The sequence below is a fragment of the Canis lupus genome, chromosome 14, assembly GCF_011100685.1.
Source record: "Canis lupus familiaris isolate Mischka breed German Shepherd chromosome 14, alternate assembly UU_Cfam_GSD_1.0, whole genome shotgun sequence".
Taxonomy (NCBI): domain Eukaryota; kingdom Metazoa; phylum Chordata; class Mammalia; order Carnivora; family Canidae; genus Canis; species Canis lupus.
The window spans coordinates 3,487,164-3,511,428 of NC_049235.1; the positions used below are offsets into that span (position 1 = coordinate 3,487,164).

The 24,265-nt window shown below is 39.3% G+C and overlaps 1 protein-coding gene and 1 pseudogene across 6 annotated transcripts in view; one reads left to right on the forward strand and one right to left on the reverse strand.

The window, feature by feature from the left end:
• EXOC4 (exocyst complex component 4) overlaps positions 1 to 24,265 on the reverse strand; it is a 744,112-nt gene that overhangs the window by 328,970 nt on the left and 390,877 nt on the right. Inside the window, exon 11 of one of the 6 annotated variants that reach the window (XM_038556471.1) lies at positions 9,634 to 9,745. The exons of 4 other annotated variants lie outside the window; for them this stretch is intronic. In XM_038556471.1, the coding sequence (XP_038412399.1) occupies positions 9,649 to 9,745 (97 nt within the window). In that variant the 3' untranslated portion in view covers positions 9,634 to 9,648. Of the gene's footprint in view, positions 1 to 9,633; positions 9,746 to 11,673; positions 11,843 to 24,265 lie in introns of those variants that run through there. One more of the 6 variants, XM_038556472.1, reaches the window with a different exon arrangement.
• On the forward strand, positions 13,677 to 14,088 carry LOC102153093 (annotated as a pseudogene).

The window sequence follows — 24,265 nt, forward strand, 5'->3', positions numbered from 1 at the left end:
CCACTCAAAAGTGATCACGTGTATCTTATCTGTGGATTTCAGTTTGTGCCTCCTTCTTCAAAAATCCATGAAACTCTCTACTTTGAGTTTCACTAAATCCATTTCTCTCTCATTTCAGCCTGAACATTGCAATCCAGCTCTACAGGTAGCAAATTGAAATGTTTAGTGGCCCATTGCAGACAGATTGAATCTGAAAAGAATACGGCAATAAGAAAGAAGCAAGGCATCAATATCATATAGTAAAGCTCTTGCCAACGACAGTGATGATGTAGGTGAACGACTGAGCATTTGTTAAATTTCTCCCATTGTGAAAGCAACCTATTATTTTCCTGGTTGTGCAATGAAATGCCTCAATCACCGAAAGAACAAGTCAGTAAAAAATGACACAGCTTATTTTCTACCACTGTTGTTCTCTGGGTATGGCATGGCACCCACTGGATTCCACTTTACGAATAGTGTGCTTATTAATGTATCCCTGTCTGCTGTTCATTCTGTAAAATGTTTGATATGCTGGTGGTGATGCCTTTTCCTTTTTTCTTTCTTCTTCTTCTTTGCTTTTTGTTGTTGAGAAAATTAAGCCTGACATTGTTTAATTTTAAGGCTAACATGACACAGTTACCTGATTTAGGACTACTTATACAAAAGAAAATACAAAGCATGTGGCAATAGCATCAAAGCAAAACCAAGAAAAAAAAAAAAGAGAAATGAATAGCAGTTGCCTTCTTTGTCTGCACAGTAAAAATAGTTGAAGGTAAACAACAGGTCTGAGAGTAGCATTTCATATCTGCAAATACCGATTTATGTCCCAACTGGTTTCCATGTCCCCATTGTCTCAGCACTGAGAAATCCCTCATATACAACATGAGTCACAGCAGCTACACTGACTCAAGGCTGTGAACAAGAGGAAAGACACAGGTAGGCACCTGCAAGATCAGATGCAGAGGTGATGAGCCTATTCCCAAGGTCTATACCTACCTGAGATATGAGCCACCTATGTGTTTTCTGCTGCTCTTCTTCCCAAGCGCCAGGGACTGAATGCTATGTCCCCCTAAAACTCATGGTGACAACCCAATGTGATGTTGTTTAGAGGTTGGGACCTCAGGAAATTACTAGGTCTTGATGGTAGAGCCCTAGTGAATGAGTGCCATCATGAGTCATGAGAGAGATGATCTCTTTTGGCAATGTGAAGATACAGCAAGAGAGAGGGCACCTGCAAACAGGAAACAGGTCCTCACCAGCCACAGATCCGCTGGTGCCTTGATCTCAGACTTCTAGTCTCCAGAACTGTGAGAAGTAAATTGCTGTTATCTGCTACCCAGTCTATGGTATTTTCGTTACTGCGTCCTCAACTGACTAAAATACCACACACTGTATCCTCCGTGCCTCACTACTCCTCCATGCATTGTTTTATTAAATTCACAAGGTCTTCCATGGCTGATATAAATGTGTCAACATTCATAGGCAAAGTACTAGGAATCTAAAAGTAAATGTTCCTATTCACCTGCCATATGGTGCTAAGAAAACAATGGTGACCAATTTAAGTACAGCATGATAAGATGTTTGTATCAGTAAAAACAACAATCCTAGTAACAGTCCTTAATACAAAAAAAAAAAAAAAAAAAAACAGTCCTTAATACATGTAGCATTTACCATGGGCTAGGTACTGGCCTAAGTGCTTCACTCACAGATTCTATGAAGTGAGTTCTATTGCTATCCCCATTTTACAGATGAGAAAATAGAGAGACATAAGTCCCGCGCCCAAGGTTTCACAGCTAGGTAGACAGTGGCACCAAGGCCATGAGGCTATAAGAGCCACAGATTCTCCACCATGACACTAGGATTTCACATCTCTCTGCAAAGGGAACAGAAAATGAATGATGGTAGTGATGACTCCACCGCAGGAAATCTTAAAAACAATGCTAAGTTCACCTAGGCAATGAAGAGATGTCACCTCCCAGCAACTAGTCTGGGATTTGGCCAAACACATACTAAACATGATTATGGCCCCTTCCCTGGGGCCGGACAAAGTCAAAACCTTAGTGTGATAAGAAACAAGAGGATGATACCACTTGGCAGGTGCCAACTCTAACCTGCTAGGACAGAGCACAGCGACAAGCTGCTGCTGATCATCAGTTTGCAAGATGTTTCACTGTAGCTGATCAGGATGTGGGAAATTGTCTTGCCTCCTTTTTATCTATTTTTTTTCTCCCTTGATGTCACCTTCCGAATTCTGTCCCTTCACAAAATCTATGTGTTTCTCTGGCACCACCGCCAAAAGTCAACCTTGGCAGACAGTGCCTGATTATAATTGGTTGTCCTTTGCTATTACACAGACTACACTATTAAAGAGGCAATTGCTTATCAGAATCACATTCTGAAGATAAGCGCCCATTAAGAGTCTTCCTGTTGTTACTGAGGGGAAGTAGTCATTTGTGCTACCAATTCAGACTAAACATATCACATGTAATTTCCTTTGAAGACATAGCTAAGCCCTGTACTACAAAATAACTGCTTGGAAAAAAAGCAAGGGAGTGATGAGCAAACCTAAGGGCTCTAATATTACTAATGCTGACATTTGGCAAAGTATCCTCATAAAAAGGGTGAATTGGGAGATGGTATAGTAGTGGAACTATGGGGTAAACGGGTCAGACAGAACAAGGTTTAGTTACCATTCCTGATGCTTACTGGCTGTGTAATATTAGGCAACCTCCTGAGACTCAATTTCTTCATCTTTAAATTGGAAATATGATAATGGCAGAGGCTGTCGTCGGACTTTTGAAAGAGTATCAAACCCAGCATGATGCCTGCAATGAAATAGAAACTTCTCTCCCACCAGAATTTAAGCTTCTTTCTTGTCTTTGTTCTCTAGAAGTTAATAAATGCTCAATAAATATTCAATCAGTAAATGAATAAAAACACTGGTTGCCTTTTTCCATGAAACAGTGTCAATTAAAGTCAGGTCCTCTTTTTTCGTTATCTTTTATTAGGGCTCAAGTAAGCTACCTAATCCTTTCAGTCAATATGTCCCTACCTAGCCAACCAGAATATTTGTTCTTTGCCAAACTCAGTATCAACAACTCAATTATTTATTTATTTTTTAAATGATTTTATTTATTTATTCATGAGACACACACACACAGAGGGAGAGGCAGAGAAACAGGCAGAGGGAGAAGCAGGCTCCACACAGGGAGCCTGACGTGGGACTCGATCCCGTGTCTCCAGGATCATGCCCTGGGCTGAAGGCGGCACTAAACCGCTGAGCCACCCAGGGATTCCCTCAACAACTCAATTAGAGCTTGTGATGATACAAGCCTCAAAATCATCATTTGTTTTAGTTTCCAAGTCACTTACGAAGAACTCCTTTTCCTGTACTGACCATATATTCTACTTTTTTGTGTTCTTTTTCATGTGATTCTTATAAATCAGAAGATTCTGCTGCATTCTGACAGAAGAACTAAGGGGTCTCTAAGTCAGAAGCAGGATTTACCATGCCGACAGCTGGGTGGCCTTATCCCCAAACTTCTCTGAGTCTGAGGGTTTTCATTAGGTTCTATCTTGAGTATTTCAAAAAAGCACTTTATAAATAATATGAACTATAAAGCACCATGCAAATTTCAAGTATCATTTATATTATTCCATTATCTAAGTAATTATCCACTGTCCCTTAAGATAGCCAGAATTTCAGAATTTCAAAATGTCAAGTCCTTATACCTGCCAGAAATAAAAATGGTAACATTAGCTTTCAGGAATAAGCATTTCAGAGTTGAGGGGGAAAAAAATGAACAGATTTCTATAATGTACTTTAAAATAGAAGGCTGTTAATCAAATTAATTGGTATTTCACGGTCAACTTTATTTTGTTTCCTTTTAACAATGGAGTTTTTGGGGGGTCATTTTATTAACTAAACAGTGGTGTAAGTTATCATTTGATCAGTAAAAGCTTCAACGTAAATCCTTCAAAGCACCTGATAATTCATTATATGCTAAATGAGTCTCTTGGCTTCAATTTTATGTTGGTTTAAAAAAGAAACAGGTAGAAGGAGGCCAGTGAGTATGTACCCACAAAATAGTGTAAGAACACACTTGAGCTAGGAAAGCAGTGATGGACTTGGCGTTTGTGTCCCTGAGAATTCATAGGTTGAAGCTCTAACCTCCAGTGTACTGGTATTTGGAGGTGGGGATCCTTGGGTGGTAATTAGTTTAGATAAGGTCATGGAGGTGGAGTCTCCTGAGGGACTTAGGGCTCTTTTATGAAGAGAGACAGACATCAGTGCTTCCTCTCTCTACCCTTTGATGGCAAGAAGGTGGCCATCCGTAGGTGAAGAACAGGGAACTCACCAGAACCTGAGGAGACTGGCACCATGGTGACCTTGGACTGCCAGTCTCCACAAGGTGAGAAATAAATTAGCTGATGGGATGCCTGGGTGGCTCAGCGGTTAAAGCATCTGCCTTTGGCTCAGGTTGTGATCCTAGAGTTGCGGGATCCAGTCCCACATGGGGCTCCCTGCAGGGAGCCTGCTTCTCCCTCTGCCTGTGTCTCTACCTCTCCCTCTCTCTGTGTCTCTCATGAATAAATAAATAAAATTTTTAAGAAAGAGAGAGAGAGAGATAGAGAAAGGAAGGAAGGAAGGAAGGAAGGAAGGAAGGAAGGAAGGAAGGAAGGAAGGAAGGAAGAAAGAAAGAAAGAAAGAAAGAAAGAAAGAAAGAAAGAAAGAAAGAAAGAAAGAAAGAAAGAAAGAAAGAAAGAAAATTTGCTGCTTATGTAGCCCATTCTAGGGACTAGGACACGCCCTTCACATTCATATTAATCGGGCCTGAGCATCTGTAGTTGCAGAAACTTCCATTTGCAATCTCTTCAGAGAAGCAAACTACTCAAGTAAGGGCACCTCCCCTCAGAGCAGCTCTGGTCCCTGCCCCCCACAATAGGAATGTTAATGTAGGCTTCCCATCTCTGCAGGTCTCCAGAAGTGTGAAGCCTGCAGGCTTTTCTTTCCCCAATCAGAGAAGGAATCAGCAAGGACTGGAAATTTCTGTGGTCCTTATCCTATTCTGAATTTGAAAAAATGTTGTTTCTGTCAGCAAACAAGAAGAAATAATTCAGGCAACTCTCTTGGCATACAGTCTTTGTGTCCACGTATAATTAGAAAGCTGTCTTTTCTTTGCTTTTTTTTTCCCTCCCTACCGTGTGTGTGTGTGTGTGTGTGTGTGTGTGTGTGTGTGTGTAGCAGTGATTACTGGAGAAACTGTTGAATGATCTGATTTCATCCTAACGTCATTATTCTTGAAGTCACCAACCTCCTTGCTGCTCACACTGCATGTACACATTGATGACAACCCCGTGCTGTCCAATACAGTAGCCACAAGCCACAGGCAGTTGTTAGCACTTCCCAGGTGGCCAAACTGAGATGTGTTCTAAGTATAAAATACACATTGGGTTTCTAGTATTAAGTATAAAAATCAGAATGTAAAATATCTTACAATTTTTATATTAATTACAAGTTGGGAGTTGTGTAAAATTAATAAAAGGAAATCTCATTTAGAATGGAGGCCAGCAGGGGGTGCACTCATGCCCTAGCATTTATTACTCAGGGACCCAACAGGAAGAGAAGCACCTTGGGCAAAGAAATTTCTTAACTCTCTCAGCAGGAAGAAGACAGGCTTTCCTCTTCCCTAGGAACAACCTAGCCAATGAGAGACAATCACAACTCAGCCAACAAACAACTATACTTGGAACTCCCAGTTTACTTCAATAAGCTTTTTGTTTATAACAGCCTTACCGAAGCCCGTCTCCTACCCTATTTTCTCTACAAAAGAGTATACTTCTCCTTTTTTGTCTAGAATTGCCTATGGTTTGTCACAGCTTGCTTGTCCCTGACTGCAACTCTCTGCTATTCCCAAATACACCCATTTTTTGCTGGTAAAATAACTGGCAGTTTTATTTTTTAAGATGAACAAAATGGTATTTTGGATGTAGTGGATGAAATAAAATATACTATTAAATTTATTTCAAACTTAATCTTTTTTTATGTGACTCCTATGTCTTTGGGGGAGTGTTGATCTGTACACTCATTAGTCAATAAAAAGCTATGTCCAATGTTGACCTAGGAGCTTGTACATGTGTATAAATATAAATACAAACATACCCATGTGTGTGTCTATCACCACTGCAGTAAGCATTTGTTTTGTTTTTGCTTTTAAAGATTTTATTTATTTATTCATGAGAGACACAGAGAGAGAGGCAGAGACACAGGCAGAGGGAGAAGCAGGGTCCACGCAGGGAGCCCCACGTGGGACTGGATCCCGGATCTCCAGGATCACGCCCTGGGCTAAACCACTGAGGCACCAGGGCTGCCCTGCAGTAGGCATTTGTAACTGATAAAACTACATTTGTAAATTCTTTTTTTTTTTTTTAAGACTTTTTTTTTTAGGGGAGAGAGAGAGAGAGAGAGAGAGGCAGAGACACAGGCAGAGGGAGAAGCAGGCTCCATGCAGGAGGCCCAATTCAGGACTCGATCCCGGGTCTCCAGGATCAGGCCCTGGGTTGAAGGCAGCGCTAAACCGCTGAGCCACCAGGGCTGCCCCATTTGTAAATTCTATCTATCTATCTATCTATCTATCTATCTATCTATCTATCTATTTATTTATGATAGTCACAGAGAGAGAGAGAGAGGCAGAGACACAGGCAGAGGGAGAAGCAGGCTCCATGCACCGGGAGCCCAATGTGGGATTCGATCCCGGGTCTCCAGGATCACGCCCTGGGCCAAAGGCAGGCGCTAAACCGCTGCGCCACCCAGGGATCCCCCCATTTGTAAATTCTTAATAAAGCAGAAGGAAGGTACCATGCTGGAAATAGTTTAACTACATTTGTTCATCATAATAATTGAATTATATTAAGGCAAATGGAACTAATAAAAAGGTATACACATGTATAATTTTTCACACACACAAATCTGCATGCATACATACACATGGTGGTCATACAAATGATAATTCAAACTAGTTGGGAGGGAAGTCCATTCACACATTAGCAGAAAGGCCAGGTGAATACTACATGTTTATTTTTAAAAAAGCTTTCATCATTTCTAAAGTCCTATAAATGCAGCGGAGCTTCTAGCTAAGTGCTATCTAGTAGAAAATATAATACACAAATAAATCACATGTGTAATTGGCATAGCAAAGCCCTGGTGGAAACAAGTTCTTCAATGGTACCTAAAAATTTGATTGTTAGCTTTTGATCTGGTTTATCTTGTTTAATTGTGTTAATGTTCAAGTTCATTAAAAATTTTTAGGTAGTATGCTTTAACCTATCTCCAATTCAGATTATCCTGTCACAGACTGTGAATTATGCAATCCTATTATATTCTGCACTGATCTTTTTGAGGGTGTTTAAGAGCTATTCAAATAATGAAAGACTTCTAAAGTCTAGGGATACATTTTAATTACTCAGAAAAATTCAATTTGGAAAATTATGACTTTCTAGGTGTTTTTAACCCTTTCGTGGAATATCACATGCAGGTTTAGATGCTGTTTATTTTCATTGACATACATCTCCACATTTGTATTCTCAAATTGTCTTCTTATCTGGTCCTTTCTGTTTTTTTCCCTCCAACCAGGTAAGAATATGCTATAATTGCTCTTTTTAATAAATAGATGATAAGGTCAGCATCCCAATAAGAGTCTTTCCAAAATACTTGCCAACGGATGTTAAGATATGTGCCTCAGAGCTGCTGCCACTGTTAAAAATATTCTACTTCAGAAACTGCCTTTAAAAAATGAAACAGTGATATATCTTTGATTATTAAAGATTTTCTTGGACCATTTAACATCATTTAAACCTCAGTCTAATGAATGAAGAAGTAAACAAATTAGGTAATAATTTGATTTTACAAAAGTATATGTGTGTATATACATACACATAAAATACATTTAAGTATATATATAAATATAGAGTAATATATAAAGCAATTATACTTAATTTTTGGGTCCCTAAATTTGCTCTAAGGTAATTCCAAAGAAGATTTAAAAAAAAAAACCACTGTTCGGAAGAGAAGGAAAAATAAAGTAAGATAAAAACAGAGGGAGGCAAACCACAAGACTCTTAACTATAGGAAGCAAACTGAGGGCTGCTGGAGGGAAGGGGTGGGAGTGACAGGGTAACTGGGTGATGGGCATTAAAGAGGGCATTTGATGGAATGAGCACTGGGTATTATAGAAAACTAATGAATCACAAAATTCTACCCCTGAAACTAATACTACACTATGTGTTAACTAAATTGAATTTAAATTAAAAATAAAATAAAAACCCAAAACTCAAGCCCAAGGGGAGGGGGGACTATTTGGAGCACTGGTGGCATTTTTTATATCAAAAAAATTTAAAGCATTTTTACAGATAAATTCAACTAGATGATCAAATCTGTAATATTTACTGAAAGAAAAAAAATTAGTCCTTCTATGATAATTCTAATACATCAACTAAAAAATCAGTTGCAAAGACATGTTTACTTTTACTTTCTTCTACATTCCTAGCTTAGAATCATAGAACTATAGTCATAGTCAACTTCATTTTAAGTAAATGTAGAGAGAGCTATCCAAAGTCATCAAGCTAGAAAATGGTGGAGTCTCCCATCAGGTGTTAGGCTCCTACCATGCTAATCCCCCTTCCTTTTAAAATTAAAATAGGCCTGGTATTCTCATTCTCAAATTCACTGTGTTTATTTTGTATGGATGTTCTTTTCCAGACTACATTTAACCAAATTAAGCTACTTAGTCTCTTGAGGAAACTATAAAAACTCAATTGTCCCTTCCACCATCACGAATTCCACGTTGTGATGGCAGTAATACTCCCTTCTACTGATTATCCTGGACACTAATGGGTTCTTTCTGTTTACAACTAGTACTGTGGATTCTCTCTCTAAATCCAGTCTATTTGCTTTCAGAGGTGTCCTTCTGAAATTACAACTTCCTCTAACTACCCTCTTGTAATTAAACTTCAATTCATATGAAGCCTAGGATCTGAAATTGATCAAGTTAAATTCTCTGAAAACAGATCCTACTATGTTAGTACTTAACAGCAGAAAAGAATTCCGTTTCTTTCCCTTTATTAACTAACAAATAAATTATAACAGAAGACTGGTCCCTGCAATGTTCCTTGGACCCCGCTGGATAACTAAGTCTCCATATAAAAAACAATCACCAAGCCAACTGGACTTCAGGCAATAAAATATAAATTGAGTAATATAAGTGAATGGGTATTGTATTGTCCATTGTTATTTGTTACAACATTATCTGACATACACATCTTGACTAGGACCAATTAGTGAAACAATGGACTACAGCTCAAAATCGGGAATTCCAAGGTTGAGTATTTGACCATGTGTCTCCCCAGATATCCTCTTTATCAATGAATAAATGGAAACAATTTCCTGCACTTTTGGAATTTGTCAAAACTCATAGAGTGAATCAGAGAGACAAACGCAGGAAAAGAGTCCACAACCAATATCTTTATTTTGTTCACACACAAAGTCAAGATGACTTTGGTATAAAGAACTTGAATCAACATCATACAGAATTCATTTAGTACAGCTTCTCTAAATTGTATCTTTTTTTTTTTAAAAAAAAAAAAAGAAGTCTCCCTAAGAGAAGAGTAAATTTAAAAAGTGGGTTGACACCTAACTTTGGAAAATACTGCATGCTGTATCAATCTTTCTGGCACTCTGCACTTCAGCACATTACAGTTCAGAAAAATCCTGCAGTAAAAAGAAAAACCCTATTAAATTTTACTTAACCAAGGGTTTTATTTCCCCCCTCCCACCAAATGCTATCTTTTTCCCTTACTGGCCATAACTGCAGTTACATTTCCTGGGGCCCTAGTGCCTTGTGCAACAGAGTTTGGCAAATGCTGGTTTATTGAAAAGTATATAGGATTGAAAGACAAATGAACATAGTGTCAGACTAAATTTAGGGAACCTTCTATATGACGTTAGCAACCTTTTTAGCTACACTGGGCCTCAGTTTTCCTAAAAATAGAGTCATAGTATGTATCTCACAACTAGTAATGCAAAATCAATTGCTCTAGTACATTTTCCACTGCAACGGCAAAGAAAAAACTTTCTTTATTAAGCCAAAATCAAACATTTAGAGGATGTGCAACATTTTAGACTGTGCCAGAGCTCCTAGAGACCGTCCTATGAAGGAGCTCCCCTTAGTAGAGAAGACACACACTTGGATAAATCACTATAGGAAATAATTCAGCCTATTCATTGATTCAGCATAGAAATGGTCAGACAAATCAAATTCTACAGAGAAGACCTGAGGGATGATCATCACTTTGCCTGAGGGGCTAAGGTGAAGGGTGCCCCAAAGACACAGAAGAGTTTGAGTATGAAACTTTCCACAGGCTAAGTAAGTGTAATATATCCCTATGTAAATATAGTTCACAATAGCCTCTTTAAGGTGTGTGTGGTGTAATTTCACCCTTGCATACATTTATAAAAGGTGAATGTTGATACTAATTAGCAGTAACAATACTTTTCAAAAGGAAGCTCAAGGGGAATGACTGGATGGCTCAGTGGTTGAGCATCTGCCTTTGGCTCAGGTCATCATCCCAGGATCCTGGGACTGAGTCCCCATTAGGCCTCCCCACAGGGAGTCTGCTTCTCCCTCTGCCTGTGTCTCTGCCTCTCTGTTTCTTTCATAAGTAAATAAATAAAATCTTAAAAAAAAAAAAAGCAACTTCAAGGTTTGTTGCAAGGTTAGAAATTCTATAAGCGTGGCATCAAACGGGTAAAGCAATTGCCTGCTCTTAATGACCAATTTATTATCGAGACCCTATTTTTATTTTCCATTTTATAGACACACGACACCCACAAATAAATTAACCACCAGCCTCCAAACTTTAATGTCCTATGTGAAATCTAAATATATGGCCTCAAAAAACAGCAAGAGAGAAAAATAATAGTCAATGTACTTGAAGGAAATAAGAAAGCCAGACATGAGATCCTGGTACAGAGTAACATGCCTGCTAAACGTTAATAGCTATTTTCAGAAGCTTAAGAGATATATAATGTATAGTGCTAAAAAATACAGTTGTACAATATACTCATGCATCTTCCTTAAGATTAACAGTCTCAACTCAAAAAATGAAATCACTACTTAAAACTATACGCAATGAATTAAAAAAAAAAAAAAAGCCTAAGGCTTCTTTACATGGAAAGGCACTGATCCACAGAGTACAGGGAAAAAATAAAATCAAAGTTTTCTTTGTTCTTAAAACTGAACACATATGTGGTTATTAAGCACAGCACATTTTTAAAACAACGGGTTTCTATTTCTACAGTACACTGGGATAAATTAGGGGAAAAAATGTGGGCTCCTGAGTTACACAGCTGCAGGTTTTCGACCATACTGTAGCACTAACTAGATGTGTGACCTCATGTAAGATTTTATAACCTCCAATGTTTTATGGAAAAAGAAAATGAGAATGAATAATAGTATTTACCCCACAGAACTGTAAAAGTCAAATAAAACAATCTATGTTAAAGTGCCTTCTTCTTCTTTGAGCATTAAAATAAGCCATCATCTCCCTTTTTCACTTCTGGTTTGCTTTAAAAAAAAAAAAAAAAAAGATTTCATTTATTTATTTATTTGAGACAGCAAGCAAAAGAGCACCTTGCTCTAGCTTGAGGCAGGGAAGGAGCAGAAGGCCTGGGACAGACAGACCCTCCAATGAGCACAGAGCTGGATGCTGGAGGCAGTCTTGGGATCTGAGATCATGACCTCAGCTGAAAACGAGAGTCAGACTTTTAACTGCCTGTGCCACTGGTGCCCCTTGCCAGTTTGCTTCTCTGAAAGAGAACAAAGATAATGAAAAACAGAAGCAAAGACTATGACAAAAGATAAGTAAGAAGACTAACTACTCTAGGTAAAGACCATCTCTTTATCTATCATTCAGCCCTAAGGGAACATCAGAACTGCCCTGGGGGCTTTCAAACTCTAGCTTGCCAGGTCCCAGGCTTTAACCTATAGCGTGTGAATGACCAGGTATGGGACCCAGAAATATGGTCTGTTCTTAAGATTCCCTAGGTTCTGATTCTGATGCAGCCAATTCCAGACTAGTGCTTAGAATAAATTTCCTCAAGCAGTAAACACACAAAGTTGGTGCTTAATAAATCTTTATTAAATGAATACATTGTGTGTGACTGACCGAGCCATTTGTGGCATCCTTTATTATTTTTTTAAAGATTTTATTTATTTATTTATGAGAGAGAGAGAGAGAGAGAGAGAGAGAGAGAGAGAAAGAGGCAGAGACACAGGCAGAGGGAGAAGCAGGCTCCATGCAGGCAGCCCAACGCGGGATCCTGGGTCTCCAGGATCACATCCTGGGCCAAAGGCGGCGCTAAACCGCTGAGCTACCCGGGTTGCCCAAATACTATTGGGCCAGAGAGAGGCAAGGTTGGGTGTGAAAAAGACACAATTCTATTCCTTCTGGTTGCAAGAGAGAAGTGAAAATAATATTCAAACTCTTGAAATAAGCCATGCGTTTCTCACCTTCTGAGCATTTATGGTGGTTCTCAAAATAGAACGCAAATCAGGATCATCTGTAAGGATCTGCAAAAATGCAAACTGCTGGGCCTGACCTTTAGTGTTTCTGATCCCATAGGTCTGGGCAGGACAGAGTTTGCATTTCTAACAACCTCCTAGGGGATGAGATGATGGTGGTGCAGAGGTCACCCTGTGAAAACCCTTTACCTTTGCTTTATGGCCTTGAACAACCCTACACAATCTGGTCACACCCACTGAAACTTTCCTCAAAAATCATCTTTTCGCTAAAGCCTTCTCTGAGACCCTCTCTGTGCTTTCCTATCCTACTTCTCCCTTCTTCTAACACAACCCCCGTTCTATTTATTTATTTATTTATTTAGTTAGTTAGTTAGTTAGTTAGTTAGTTATTTTTAAGATTTCATTTATTTATTCATGAGAGACAGAGAGAGAGATGCAGAGACACAGGTAGAGGGAGAAGCAGGCTCCACGCAGGGAGCCCGATGTGGGACTTGACCCCAGGACTCCAGGACCCCGCCCTGGGCCAAAGGCAGGCACTAAACCACTGAGCCACCCAGGGATCCCCAACCTCCCCCTTTTAGTAACCCTTCGTTTTTAGGGGCTACCGACACTGAGTTGAGCATGGCTGTCTCTCTTTTTATCCTCAGTGTGTGGACACAGACAGCATGACACACATTTTTACTGATTTAAATGCATCTGACTGTCATGACAGCAAGCTCTGGCCTCTGATGCCTGGCTTTGAAGCACGACTCAATGACTTCCTCACCATGTAATGAGGGGCATGCTACTTAAAGTCTCTGAACCTCAATTTCCCCCTCCAAAACAACAAAGATATCAACAGGGCACATCACATGGGGTTGTTTTTGCAAAGTAAAACTTGTGCTTTGAAGGTGGTTAGCATGGGGTCCGACACGTGGCAAATGCTTAACACAAGATTAATTCGGTGGCAATGTTATTAAGAAATACTGATTTCTAAAAGAGGGATAAGTTGCTGCCGGAAAACTCTTGAAAAAAACAGATCTTTACAGCTTCCTTTTGCTCTTTCCGCATATCCCCCCAGGCCCTCTGTCTTCTCTGAACAGGGAGCAGCTCTCCCGCCAGGGCCCCTTGTCCCCTGAAATGTAGGCCTGTGCAAAGTTAGTCTCCACCCCCTTCTTGGTCAGGAGCACCTCTCAGCTGCTGAGCCCATCACTGTCTGCAGTAGTGCTAAAACCACCCGAGATGACAGATCAGAGCCTCAGCATCTTGGCAGCGCTTGATCTCACTTATTCCTACACACAATGTCCATCCCAGTGCCATTTCAAGGGACAGTGACACAGCAGCCAAGTTCACTGGGGCTGGGGTTGCCACGGTAAGGGTGGCTGGCTCTGGGGCTGGAATTGGGACTGTGTTTGGGAGCCTCATCATTGGTTAGGCTGGCAAAGCCTCTCAGAAGCAACTGTTCTCCTACTCCATTCTGGGCCTTGCCCACCTGAAGGCCAAGGGCCTCTTTTGTCTGATGGTGGCCTTTCTCTTCCTCTTCGCCTTGTGACAGAGCCATGTCCACTTTCCATAGGTCTTCCTCTCATGTCTCATCTGCCCTATAATCTCCCCAGGCAGCCCGGGGAAAGTGGTTGGCTCAGGGTTTGACAGAGGAAGACAAATAAATACTATGTTAGTAAGAAAACAAAAAAAGAGGATCTTTAATAAAGTTTTGCTGTGAGGGCAGCCCTGGTGGCGCAGCAGTTTAGCGCCTGCAGCCCGGGGTATGATCCTGGGGACCTGGGATCGAGTCCCACGTCGGGCTTCCTGCATGGAGCCTGCTTCTCCCTCTGCCCATGTCTCTGCCTCTCTCTCGCTCTCTCTGAATGAATAAATAAATAAATCTTTAAAAAAATTTAAAAAAATAAAGTTTTGCTGTGAAATGAATTTTAAAAAGTGATTTTTCTCTTCTTTAAGAAAACTGGAAGTAAAAGTCTTTATTACTTCATAGCTCTCAAGACTGGACTGGTGTGTGAGGACTTGGCCACAGGACTGCTCAGTCTCCCTTACCGTAGTGTGCTAGAGTCACGAGATGGGAACGGAGCTAGGTGAACAGTCAGGAAGGGAGCTCAACATGGTCAGGGAAGGATTTTCAGTATGGTCACAAACACTCACCTCATTATTAGAATTCTCTACCAAGATATAGCTGGAGGTGTGGGCTGTTTTACTTAGAGACCAAAAGGGAGTTTCAAAACTGGATTTCTTAACCATTTGACCTACAGCAATACATGTGGGGATGAGAAAGACTGGAATGCATATGGAAGAAACTATGAAGATGGATGGCAATAAAGAGCAATGTAACAAGAACAGTAATAAAAAGTATTATGACAAAAATATGTAAGCAAAGAGGGTTTTTCCACAATTTCAGACTGTACACAGAATATTGCAAATGCCCAACTGGTAAAGGAGATATCATTATTCAATTCCAGAAGAACTGGCATTCCTTGGTTTCCAAGTACTCAGAGTATAATATAAATGTCAAAACTTTCACCCAGGAAACAATGAACCATCTTCTGACGAAGAAAAATGGGCCTGGACCATGGGGCTATGTCTTCTGAAATGTTTAAAATGACAGACAATTTAAATTACGTTTGAAGGTTTTATTTTTCTAAGGCAGACACACGACATTTTTACTGATACTGAAAGATAATTTACTTGTTTAAAAAAATATATATTTAGGCCATATTCTTCTAGTTCCAGAGCTTCCCATACTGCTTATAGCACAGAATACTAATGACTAATAAAATTGGGCACCATTTCTTATCTGTCCCAAAGGAACAATAATCATCACTATACTGTCATTTCAAATGTAAAGTAAAATCACTAATCCACTGGGACTCAAAGTAGAAAGCTGCAAGGTATTGTTTTATTGCTGCCACTTTTTTCAAGACCTATTTTCATTTTGTGGAAGACTTCATTCTAGTTAATTAAAGGTTATGTTGATCAAAGGAAAAATGCATGTAGATATATACACACCATATATAATGCCTGTTCTATATATTTGTGTGCCTATGCAAAGAGTTCTATTTTCAGCTGGCTTCCCAAAAAGGCCAGCTCTTTCAGAGTTAATCATGCTAATAAAATTTACTACCTTCTTGGCTTTGGTGAAGATCCCTATAAAATTACACAATGACCTCAGGACATTTCTATTTGCATTATAGGGTGTCTGCATCATGATGCTGACTTTGAGTTCAATGGTATGTAAAGTGATGCTAAATAATACTACTATAGACCAACTATTTTAAGAGTGCTTCAAGGCAAATATATCCTCTAAGCCTACTTTAAAAATAAATTTTACATATGTCTGTACGCACACACAGTTTCCTAGATCCATACACTAGTATGTTAAGATTTAACATAAATACTTATGTTAAATAAATATCCTTATCCAATAGGTTTTTTTTTTTTCCTCTTTAAGGCACATTTCCTGGCAACTGATTAATAACCAGGTAAGCTAAAATAATGAACAAGTCCTTGAATTTATTTTAAGGCCAGACTGAAGAATTCAACTAGCCTGCAGAAAAGTAACTGGGTCATGAAGTATGGAGGACAAAGGAGCTAAGAGACACTAGAGAGGGGCAAATTCCATCATCCAAATTCAGACTCAAAATATATGCAACACGGATGTCTGGGTGGCTCAGTGGTTGAGCATCTGCCTTTGGCTCATGGCATGATCCTGGGTCAGGCAATCAAGTCCCGCATGGGGTTCCTTGTGGGGAGCCTGTTTCTCCCTCTGCCTATGTCTCTGCCTCTCTTTCTCTCTCTCTGTGTCTCTCATAAATAAAGAAATAAAATCTTAAAAAAAAATATATATATATATATTTATACACACACACATATATGAAGAAATAAAATATTTAAAAAAAAATACACACACACACACACACACACACACACACACACACACATATATATGAAACAATAAGGATGCTGGAGAAAGCCAAACATTAAACTTAGTACCAAATACTAAACTTAGTACCAATTCTTTGCCTACAGATTTATCAAAACTGTGCTAGCCCTGTCAAGTCTCAGTTTGTGCTAGCTGGTTAGACGGAAATCCTACTCTGCTGGTTGTACATAGCTGGGCATAAAGAGGAGACACAGTGACCTCCACTATCACTGAGTACAGCTACTCCACATATGGTCCCTGTGGATGAGGTCAGACTAGAGACCTTGTTCTACAGCATGATTCCATCCTACCCACTGGAGCTAAGTGGATCAAGGGTAGGTGTCTTACCCAATGACAGCCAATTCAAAGGCAGGCTAGAAGCCAAGATTATATTCTTACTCAGAAAAAGCTAAAAATTAAAATGAGGTGAAGAAAAAAGCAAATGAAACATTATGATGTATAAATCCAATTTTTAAAAGGACTCAAATTGTGAGAACAAAAAACTGTAAGGAGGGCAAAGCAGGCATGGAGGTTAGCTGAATCATTTACTAGAAGATGAATATTTGTGGGCCAGTTATCACTCACCACATTCTGTTTCCTCCTAACTCAGCTTTATATTGTGTACTACCAATTCTGCGATTCTCTTGCATTTTTTAAATAACTCCCAGCTACATCACACACATGCTGTAACGCTCGCAATAATCTAAATGAGTCTCTATTAGCAAAGGAAAGATCCAACTAAAAGACTGAGCAAAAGTTTTGCCAAGGGATTTGAAAATCAAGTTAAATCTCCAAGGAAGCTGTTATCTGTGTAACTCATTCTTCTCCATTTGACCAAACTGCCATTCGAAAGAATAAAAATGGCCGTAATGGCCTCACGACCACCATTCTTAACAATTTAATGATTGAAAATGACTTCACTTCCCATCTGTCTTTCTCTAGTCTTGCCCCACCCCATATGCATCCCATCTCATTCCCCTTCATACTTACTTATAAAGACTTCATTTATAGTTGACAAATCACAGTGATTGCCAGGTGTTTGAGAAATGAAAAACAGTCATCTTCATCAAAAGATGACAGATATGCATTAGAACAGAAGATTTTTAAGAATATAAGGATTTTTCAGTGGCATCACTGATGACATAGAAGTTCAAATTCCACTTTGTTCATTATCAAACAACATATGCCATTCATAAACAATCCCTAGACTTCAAACATAAGGGTCTATATCTCCTATTTTACTTCCTCCTCTCCATCCACTTCATCAATTCCCCCCTTGCCAAGGTTCAAAAATCTCCCAATCTGGTAGAACTGATTTCACGCCAGATCTGCTTTGATCTTTCTCCTATGTGTTTGACTATTCACTTAACCCCAAAAGGGGTAAATAGGATTCAATTAATCTCTATCCTCCAAATCTTTTCAGATTAAGTATGTATTTCCTTCAAGGAGAAGTCATACAGCTTCCTATTCATCCTATTCATTGAATCTTCCTATTCCTGTTCAAAATTATATTATGAAATACTCAAATGTTTAAGTACAAAGAATAACGAGCATTCATGCAGCAACTATCCAGTTAAAAAAATAAAACATTAGAGTTAAAGCCTTGAGTGCAGTCCTCTCCAATCACATTCTTTTTCTACTAGAGTGACTTTTAATGTTTATCATTCTGAACTAGGTCTTTATCTTTTATACATGTAAGGACTACTACAGGATACATAAAGACATATGTACAGTTTCTCTTATTTTTAAACTTTGTATGAATGCCATCATACTACATTTTTTTTCAAACATACTGTTTGGGAGATTGATTCATGTTGAGGTACACAGTTCCTATTCAATTATTTTTTACTGTTGGATAGTCTGGGTAGCTTTTCATTGTTGTAATGTATCACACTGTATTTATCAATCCTTCTGTTGATTAACAGAACATTTCCAGCTTCTAACTGTACTTAACAGTGCAAGTTGTACTTCATTGCTAATTCATCTATCTCTTTTCCTCTCTGCTTGCTTTTTGTATTAGCTTTGACTTTGGTCTTCTTTTTTTTTTAATTTTATTTATTTATTCATTCATTCATGAGAGAGAGAGAGAGAGAGAGAGAGAGAGAGGCAGAGGGAGAAGTAGGCTTCATGCAGGGAGCCCGACATGGGACTCGATCCAGGGTCTCCAGGATCATGCCCTGGGCCGAAGGTGGCGCTAAATCGCTGAGCCACCTGGGATGCCCTGACTTCAGTCTTCTATAGTTGTATTTTGCTGCATTACAATATGGGTCTCTTATCTTCCCTGCTTGGAATTCGTTATGCTTGTGGGATGCAAGGATTCATGACATTTATCAATTTTGGAAATTTCTCAATTTCTATGTCCTTAGATATTGTCTCTTCCCCCATTCTTTCCATTATCTTCTTTTGAAATTTCATTTATGTGTATGTGGTAACCTTTTGTGTTATCTCCAAAACTTATTGATAACTGCCATTCTGTGGGTTAAGAATTCTTTCTTTCTTATGTCAGAAAGAGAGAGCATGCATGAGCAGGAGGGGCAAAGAGAGGGAGATAGACTCTCAAGTAGACTCCTTGCTGAGCACAGAGCTAGGCCTGAGGCTCAATCTCATGACCCTGGGACCACGAACTCAGCCAAAACTAAGAGTTGGACATTTAACTGACTGTGCCAGGCTGGCATTCCTATGGGTCAAGAATTCTAATAGGGCAGAGTAGGGATGGACTGTTCCATAATGTCTGGGACCTCAGATGGGAACACAAAACAAGTAGGAGTGACCTGAAGATCTGGGACTGGACCCTCAGTCTGGTTCGGTATTTCTGAAAACATTGTAGCCTCGTAGTAATTGGATTTCTTTAATGTCACCTCAGGGTTCCCAGAACAATCAGCCCAGCAAAAAAGGTAGAAGCCGTATAGCCTTTTACGACTTAGCCTCAGAAATTACATAATGTTATTTATACCATATACTTGGATCAGTCACAAAACTGCCCGGTTTCAACCGCGTGGACTCTATCTCAAGATAGGAAGAGCATCAGAGAACTGGTGGTCCTTTGTCAAAGTGGCCCTGCAACCTACATATTTTAACTTCTCTTTCACACTTTCTATATTTTTTGTCTTTATGCAGTGTATTTTAATTATTTCTTCATATTTGTTTAGTAGTTTGCTAATTCTCCTGTGTCTAATCTGAAGTTTAAACCATGACCTAATTTTTAATGCAAAGATTAAAATTTTCACCCCTAGAAGTCTTTTTTTTTAATCAAGACTGCCTCAACATATTTTTGATAGCATCTCATTCTTTTACGTTTTTGATGCAAATTTCATTTTTTAAATGTTTGAAACATGCCCATTTCATAATCTGTAACTAGCAACCCCATTTCTCAAATTATTGGGAATGAACTCAACTGCGTTTTGTTTCTGCTTGACTCCAGCTCATGGTTACATATCCCCCTGTGCATTCTGTAATTTCAGGTTGTGAACTCATGTGTTAGGCAATTTTATCCATAGGAAGAACCAAGGCCTAAATTTATGGCATATTCTTCTAGAGAAGAATTGTTTGCTTTGCCAGGACAAATTTCCTTGTCATCTATCCTTGCTGATAAGTGCATTTGATTTCTATTCTACTCTTTTACTACAGTTAACAACCCTTCAAAAAGTCTATACTTCACAGGGTGGTTTTAATTCTAAAATCCCCCTCTTGTACAGGCCCAAGGTCCTGTCTCCAGTAGTGATGCAGCTGTTAAAACCCAAACCTCTTGGTTACTGAAACTGACAAATGCCCCTGAGCAGCTGCGGTATCAGTATCCACTTACTGCTCTGGTTTTTCGTTTTCTCTTTATTTTCATCCCCAGGAGACCTCTTACTAACAAGGTCAGCAATACATTTAAAAGGAAGTTTATTACATTACATCCAGCATTTCTAACTACTTTGTACTGGGAAAATTTCCAGGTTTTTTAGCTCTCAAACTTGCCAGAAATCCAAGGCCCTTCCTTTTATTTTTATGTGGCCATTTCTAATATTTCTTCTTCCCCATTTCCTTTAACCCAAGCCCCACAAATGTCTTATATCATGCAAAGTCATTTCTACTTCATCAAATGCAATCCTTAAAAAGTTGATGTGGTAATGTGGTATTTTTCCAATTACCAATTCTTAAAAGTTGAAATCAACTATTAATGTGGTAATTTTGTACTAAAATTCTTCGTTTTTCTAAGTATATCAAGTTTATAATAGTACAGTGAAACCATTACTTCTTCATCTTTTGAAAAGTTATGAGTGCAGTAAAACCCAAAGAATAAAGTTTTCTGTCATTTTAAGCACATTTTCAATTAATTAATTCTAATTTAGCAAATTATCATGAAGGATTAATGCTTTATCTTTCCTTTGTAAAACACTACATCGTAGTTTACTTGCAGTCTTGCAAAGTCAGAAGGATGATAGGACATCTAGAGGCATCTTTTCTGAACTATGACCAGTCTCACACAGGTTCATCATATGTGTGCTAAGTAGCATCTGTTAAAGATTGTTAAAGCAGAGGTGTTGCAACTAATTGGATTAACCACACTTGTTATATTGGCAGAATTATACATCTTTAAAATAACAAATGTGCTTTTGTGACTTTCTAAGCTGATCTAGGACAGCTTACTAAACACATATAAAGAAACCTGGGAGCACACTGTGATCATCAGCTTAACACGCCATGTTTTATTTAAAAAAAGGTGGGGGGCGGCCTGGGTGGCTCGGCGGTTTGGCACCGCCTTCGGCCCAGGGTGTGATCCTGGAGACCTGGGATCGAGTCCCACGTAGGGCTCCCTGCGTGGAGCCTGCTTCTCCCTCTGCCTGCGTCTCTGCCTCTCTCTCTGTCTCTGTGTCTCTCATAAATAAAGAAAATCTTAAAAAAAAAAAAGTGGGTTGAATTTCTGTTTTTCAGGTGTTTTATATCTTTATAATTTGGTTGTATAGATTTATAGGTAAAATATTCACCAGCTTTTCATATTTTGGTACTAATATATATTACCCTGATTTTCTTTTCTCATATGAGTGATGTGTCATAAAAGGGACAGCTATTTTAACAAAAGTCACAAAATTGCTTTTCTTGATTCAAGAATGCCTAAGATTCTCATGAGTGCCCCCAAAACTCGGCAAGAGAGACAGTGTGCTGTGCAGAGACCATAAAGCTGTACTAGAGGCAGGGCTTTCAAATGAGGATACTACTGGAAATTATTCTTACCTTAAACAATATTTAATGATCAGTGAAAGAATAATTATCACCATGTGGGTATGTTTGATTCAAAAGCTACAGATATTAGTTCTAATGGCTCAGATGAGCAAATTATAAGCTATTCAGTCTTGTATTGCCGGCCATTTGACAGTTTAATATATATGTTAGATACTGAGCCCTCAGAGATGAGCCAACTATGGGACCCAGGAAATTTAACAAAAATCCTCTACCCCTGGACAAGCAGAGCAGAACTAACTCCATTTTGTGCCACACCCGCCACCTCCTGTATGACCCCCACGGGACCTGCTTATTGCTTAAGGCGCTGCCCCACCCTCGTCAAGCCGCTGGGCACCCCCTTACCGGAAATCGGCTCATAACAATGTAACCCCGCCTTGTGCCCGCCAGAACTGCGCGCCAATTCCGACCAGAGTGATAGGCCAGTTCAAATGGTCACTATGGGGTAAATTGTGATTCAACTGGCCACCTGCGTGTGGCCCGACATGACTGTGCAACTTTCTATATGTGTTGCAATCCCATTGGCCACTGGCCCCTATAAAGCTGCTACGCCTCTTAGCCTCGGGGTCCAAGTCCCTGCTCCGCTGTGTCGGGTGCACTTGGACCCAAGCTCGAGCTTGTAAATAAACCCTCATGTGTTTGCATCGGTGTCGGCTCCTCGGTGGTTTCTCGGATTCGCGATCTTGGGCACAACACCAACAGTGCATATTGAAATCGGCACATTGTGAGTTAAATTAACAAGTCAGATGTAGAATAAGCTGCAAACTGGATACTGATCAATTATGCCCCAAGCAGAGCAATCAAGGAGTGCTATCTTTGAAAGTAAGCCTGTTGACCTGAAAGAATGAGAAACAACACTCACAGTGATTTTACTCCTTCTAATCTGTCTGCTAACACTAACAAAATGTGTCAGCTGGAATGAGCCATGTAATATCAACACACAGGGAAGGAGAAGCATGGCCCCACAAAGAAAGACCGGAGTAAAAGGAGAAGAGAGATGATATTCAAGAGTCACAGTGCTCGGAAAATCAAGGTGGAAGGGCAGTCTTTTAATCAGGTCCTCACACGAGGCCCCCCCTTTCCTAGAATGACAAAGTCTTTGAAAGATCAGGACACCAACTTGTTTAAGGAAAAGCATTTCATGGTGTCTGGCAGAGAAGGGAAATCCATACGTCCCTCTGCCACGTGTGGACCAACTCACGTTGGTCCTTCCAAAACACAGATTTGGTGCTGGAGAACAGAATATGCTCTGGGACCCAGCAGGTGTAGCTTTGAGTCATTCTGACCCAGAGCCTCAGCCCCTATGAGGTGGTAAAAGGGTCTGATGGTAAACACTACTTAGCATCTGGTACGGAACTAGCAGGCAATGAAATCATAATGCGTGCACAAGAAAGGTGGCCTATGAAATTGCTCAGGGTATGCTTCTCTTCCATAAAGTGGGGTGTTTTTTCAGTAAATGTTATGGTATGAACCTGCTATACGAATTCTCAGGAATGGGGCAAAATGGTTGGTTGGTGGTTTGTTACCATTTGGGCTTTACCTCTGTCTCAAGTTTCTCACCTTAAAAGGAGAGTAATAACCACAACTATCGCATAGGTTACAAGTTTTGAGTGTAAGGATTAAATAAACTAACGTATGTAAAGTGTTATAAAACTGTGCTAAATTCATAATGTTCCATAACTATTCTAGTAGCATGGCTGTTATCATGCTTAACAGGCTCACTGTCTTCCTGACTTCTGTATCATTTGTCCAATTTGCAGATATTTATGTTTTTCATGAGCTTTCATTTCAGCCATTTTGATATAACATTCTTCCTCCAGAGTAAATGAAAAGTATTTGTTCTATATTTTTAAATTTTTATTTCTTTAAGATTTATTTATTCACTTATTAGAGAAAGAGAGAGAGAGAGAAGAGGGACAGAGGGAGAAAAAATCTTAAGCAGACTCTGCACTGAGCATAGAACCTGAAGAAGGGCTCCATCTCAGGTCCCTGAGATCATAACCTGATCCAAAACCAAGAGTCGGACACTTAACCGACTGCACCACCCGGGAGCCCCACCGTGTGAATATTTTCAAATGAACATCAAATAAAGGGAAAGTGTTAAGAGCTGATCTGCTAAAAGGAAAAACAGCCCAATGAAAATGTGTAATGAATTTGTGCTAAAGTGGTAAGAGATATTAAGTCAAAATTTCATAGCAAAATTTCATTAATCAAATTTTTAATTACATAGATTATATAGATTCTCTTCACTAAACACAATGGATGTATTTTTTAATGGATGTATTTTGAATGAAGTTATACACCTGTATGATTCTTCACAAGTACTAAATATCTTTCTTTTATTTTTAACAATTTATCTTGAAGAAGTTGTACACTTACAGAAGAGTTGCAAGGAGAGTTCTGTATACCTTTCAACCCACTCTCCCTTATTTAACCATGGTGTCATTGGTAAAACTAAGTTAACATTGGTACAATACTCCACTACAGACTATATTCTGATTTCCCAAGTTTTTCCACTAATGTCCTTTCTCTGTTTCAGTATCTAATCCTTGATGCCACAATGAATTTAGATGTC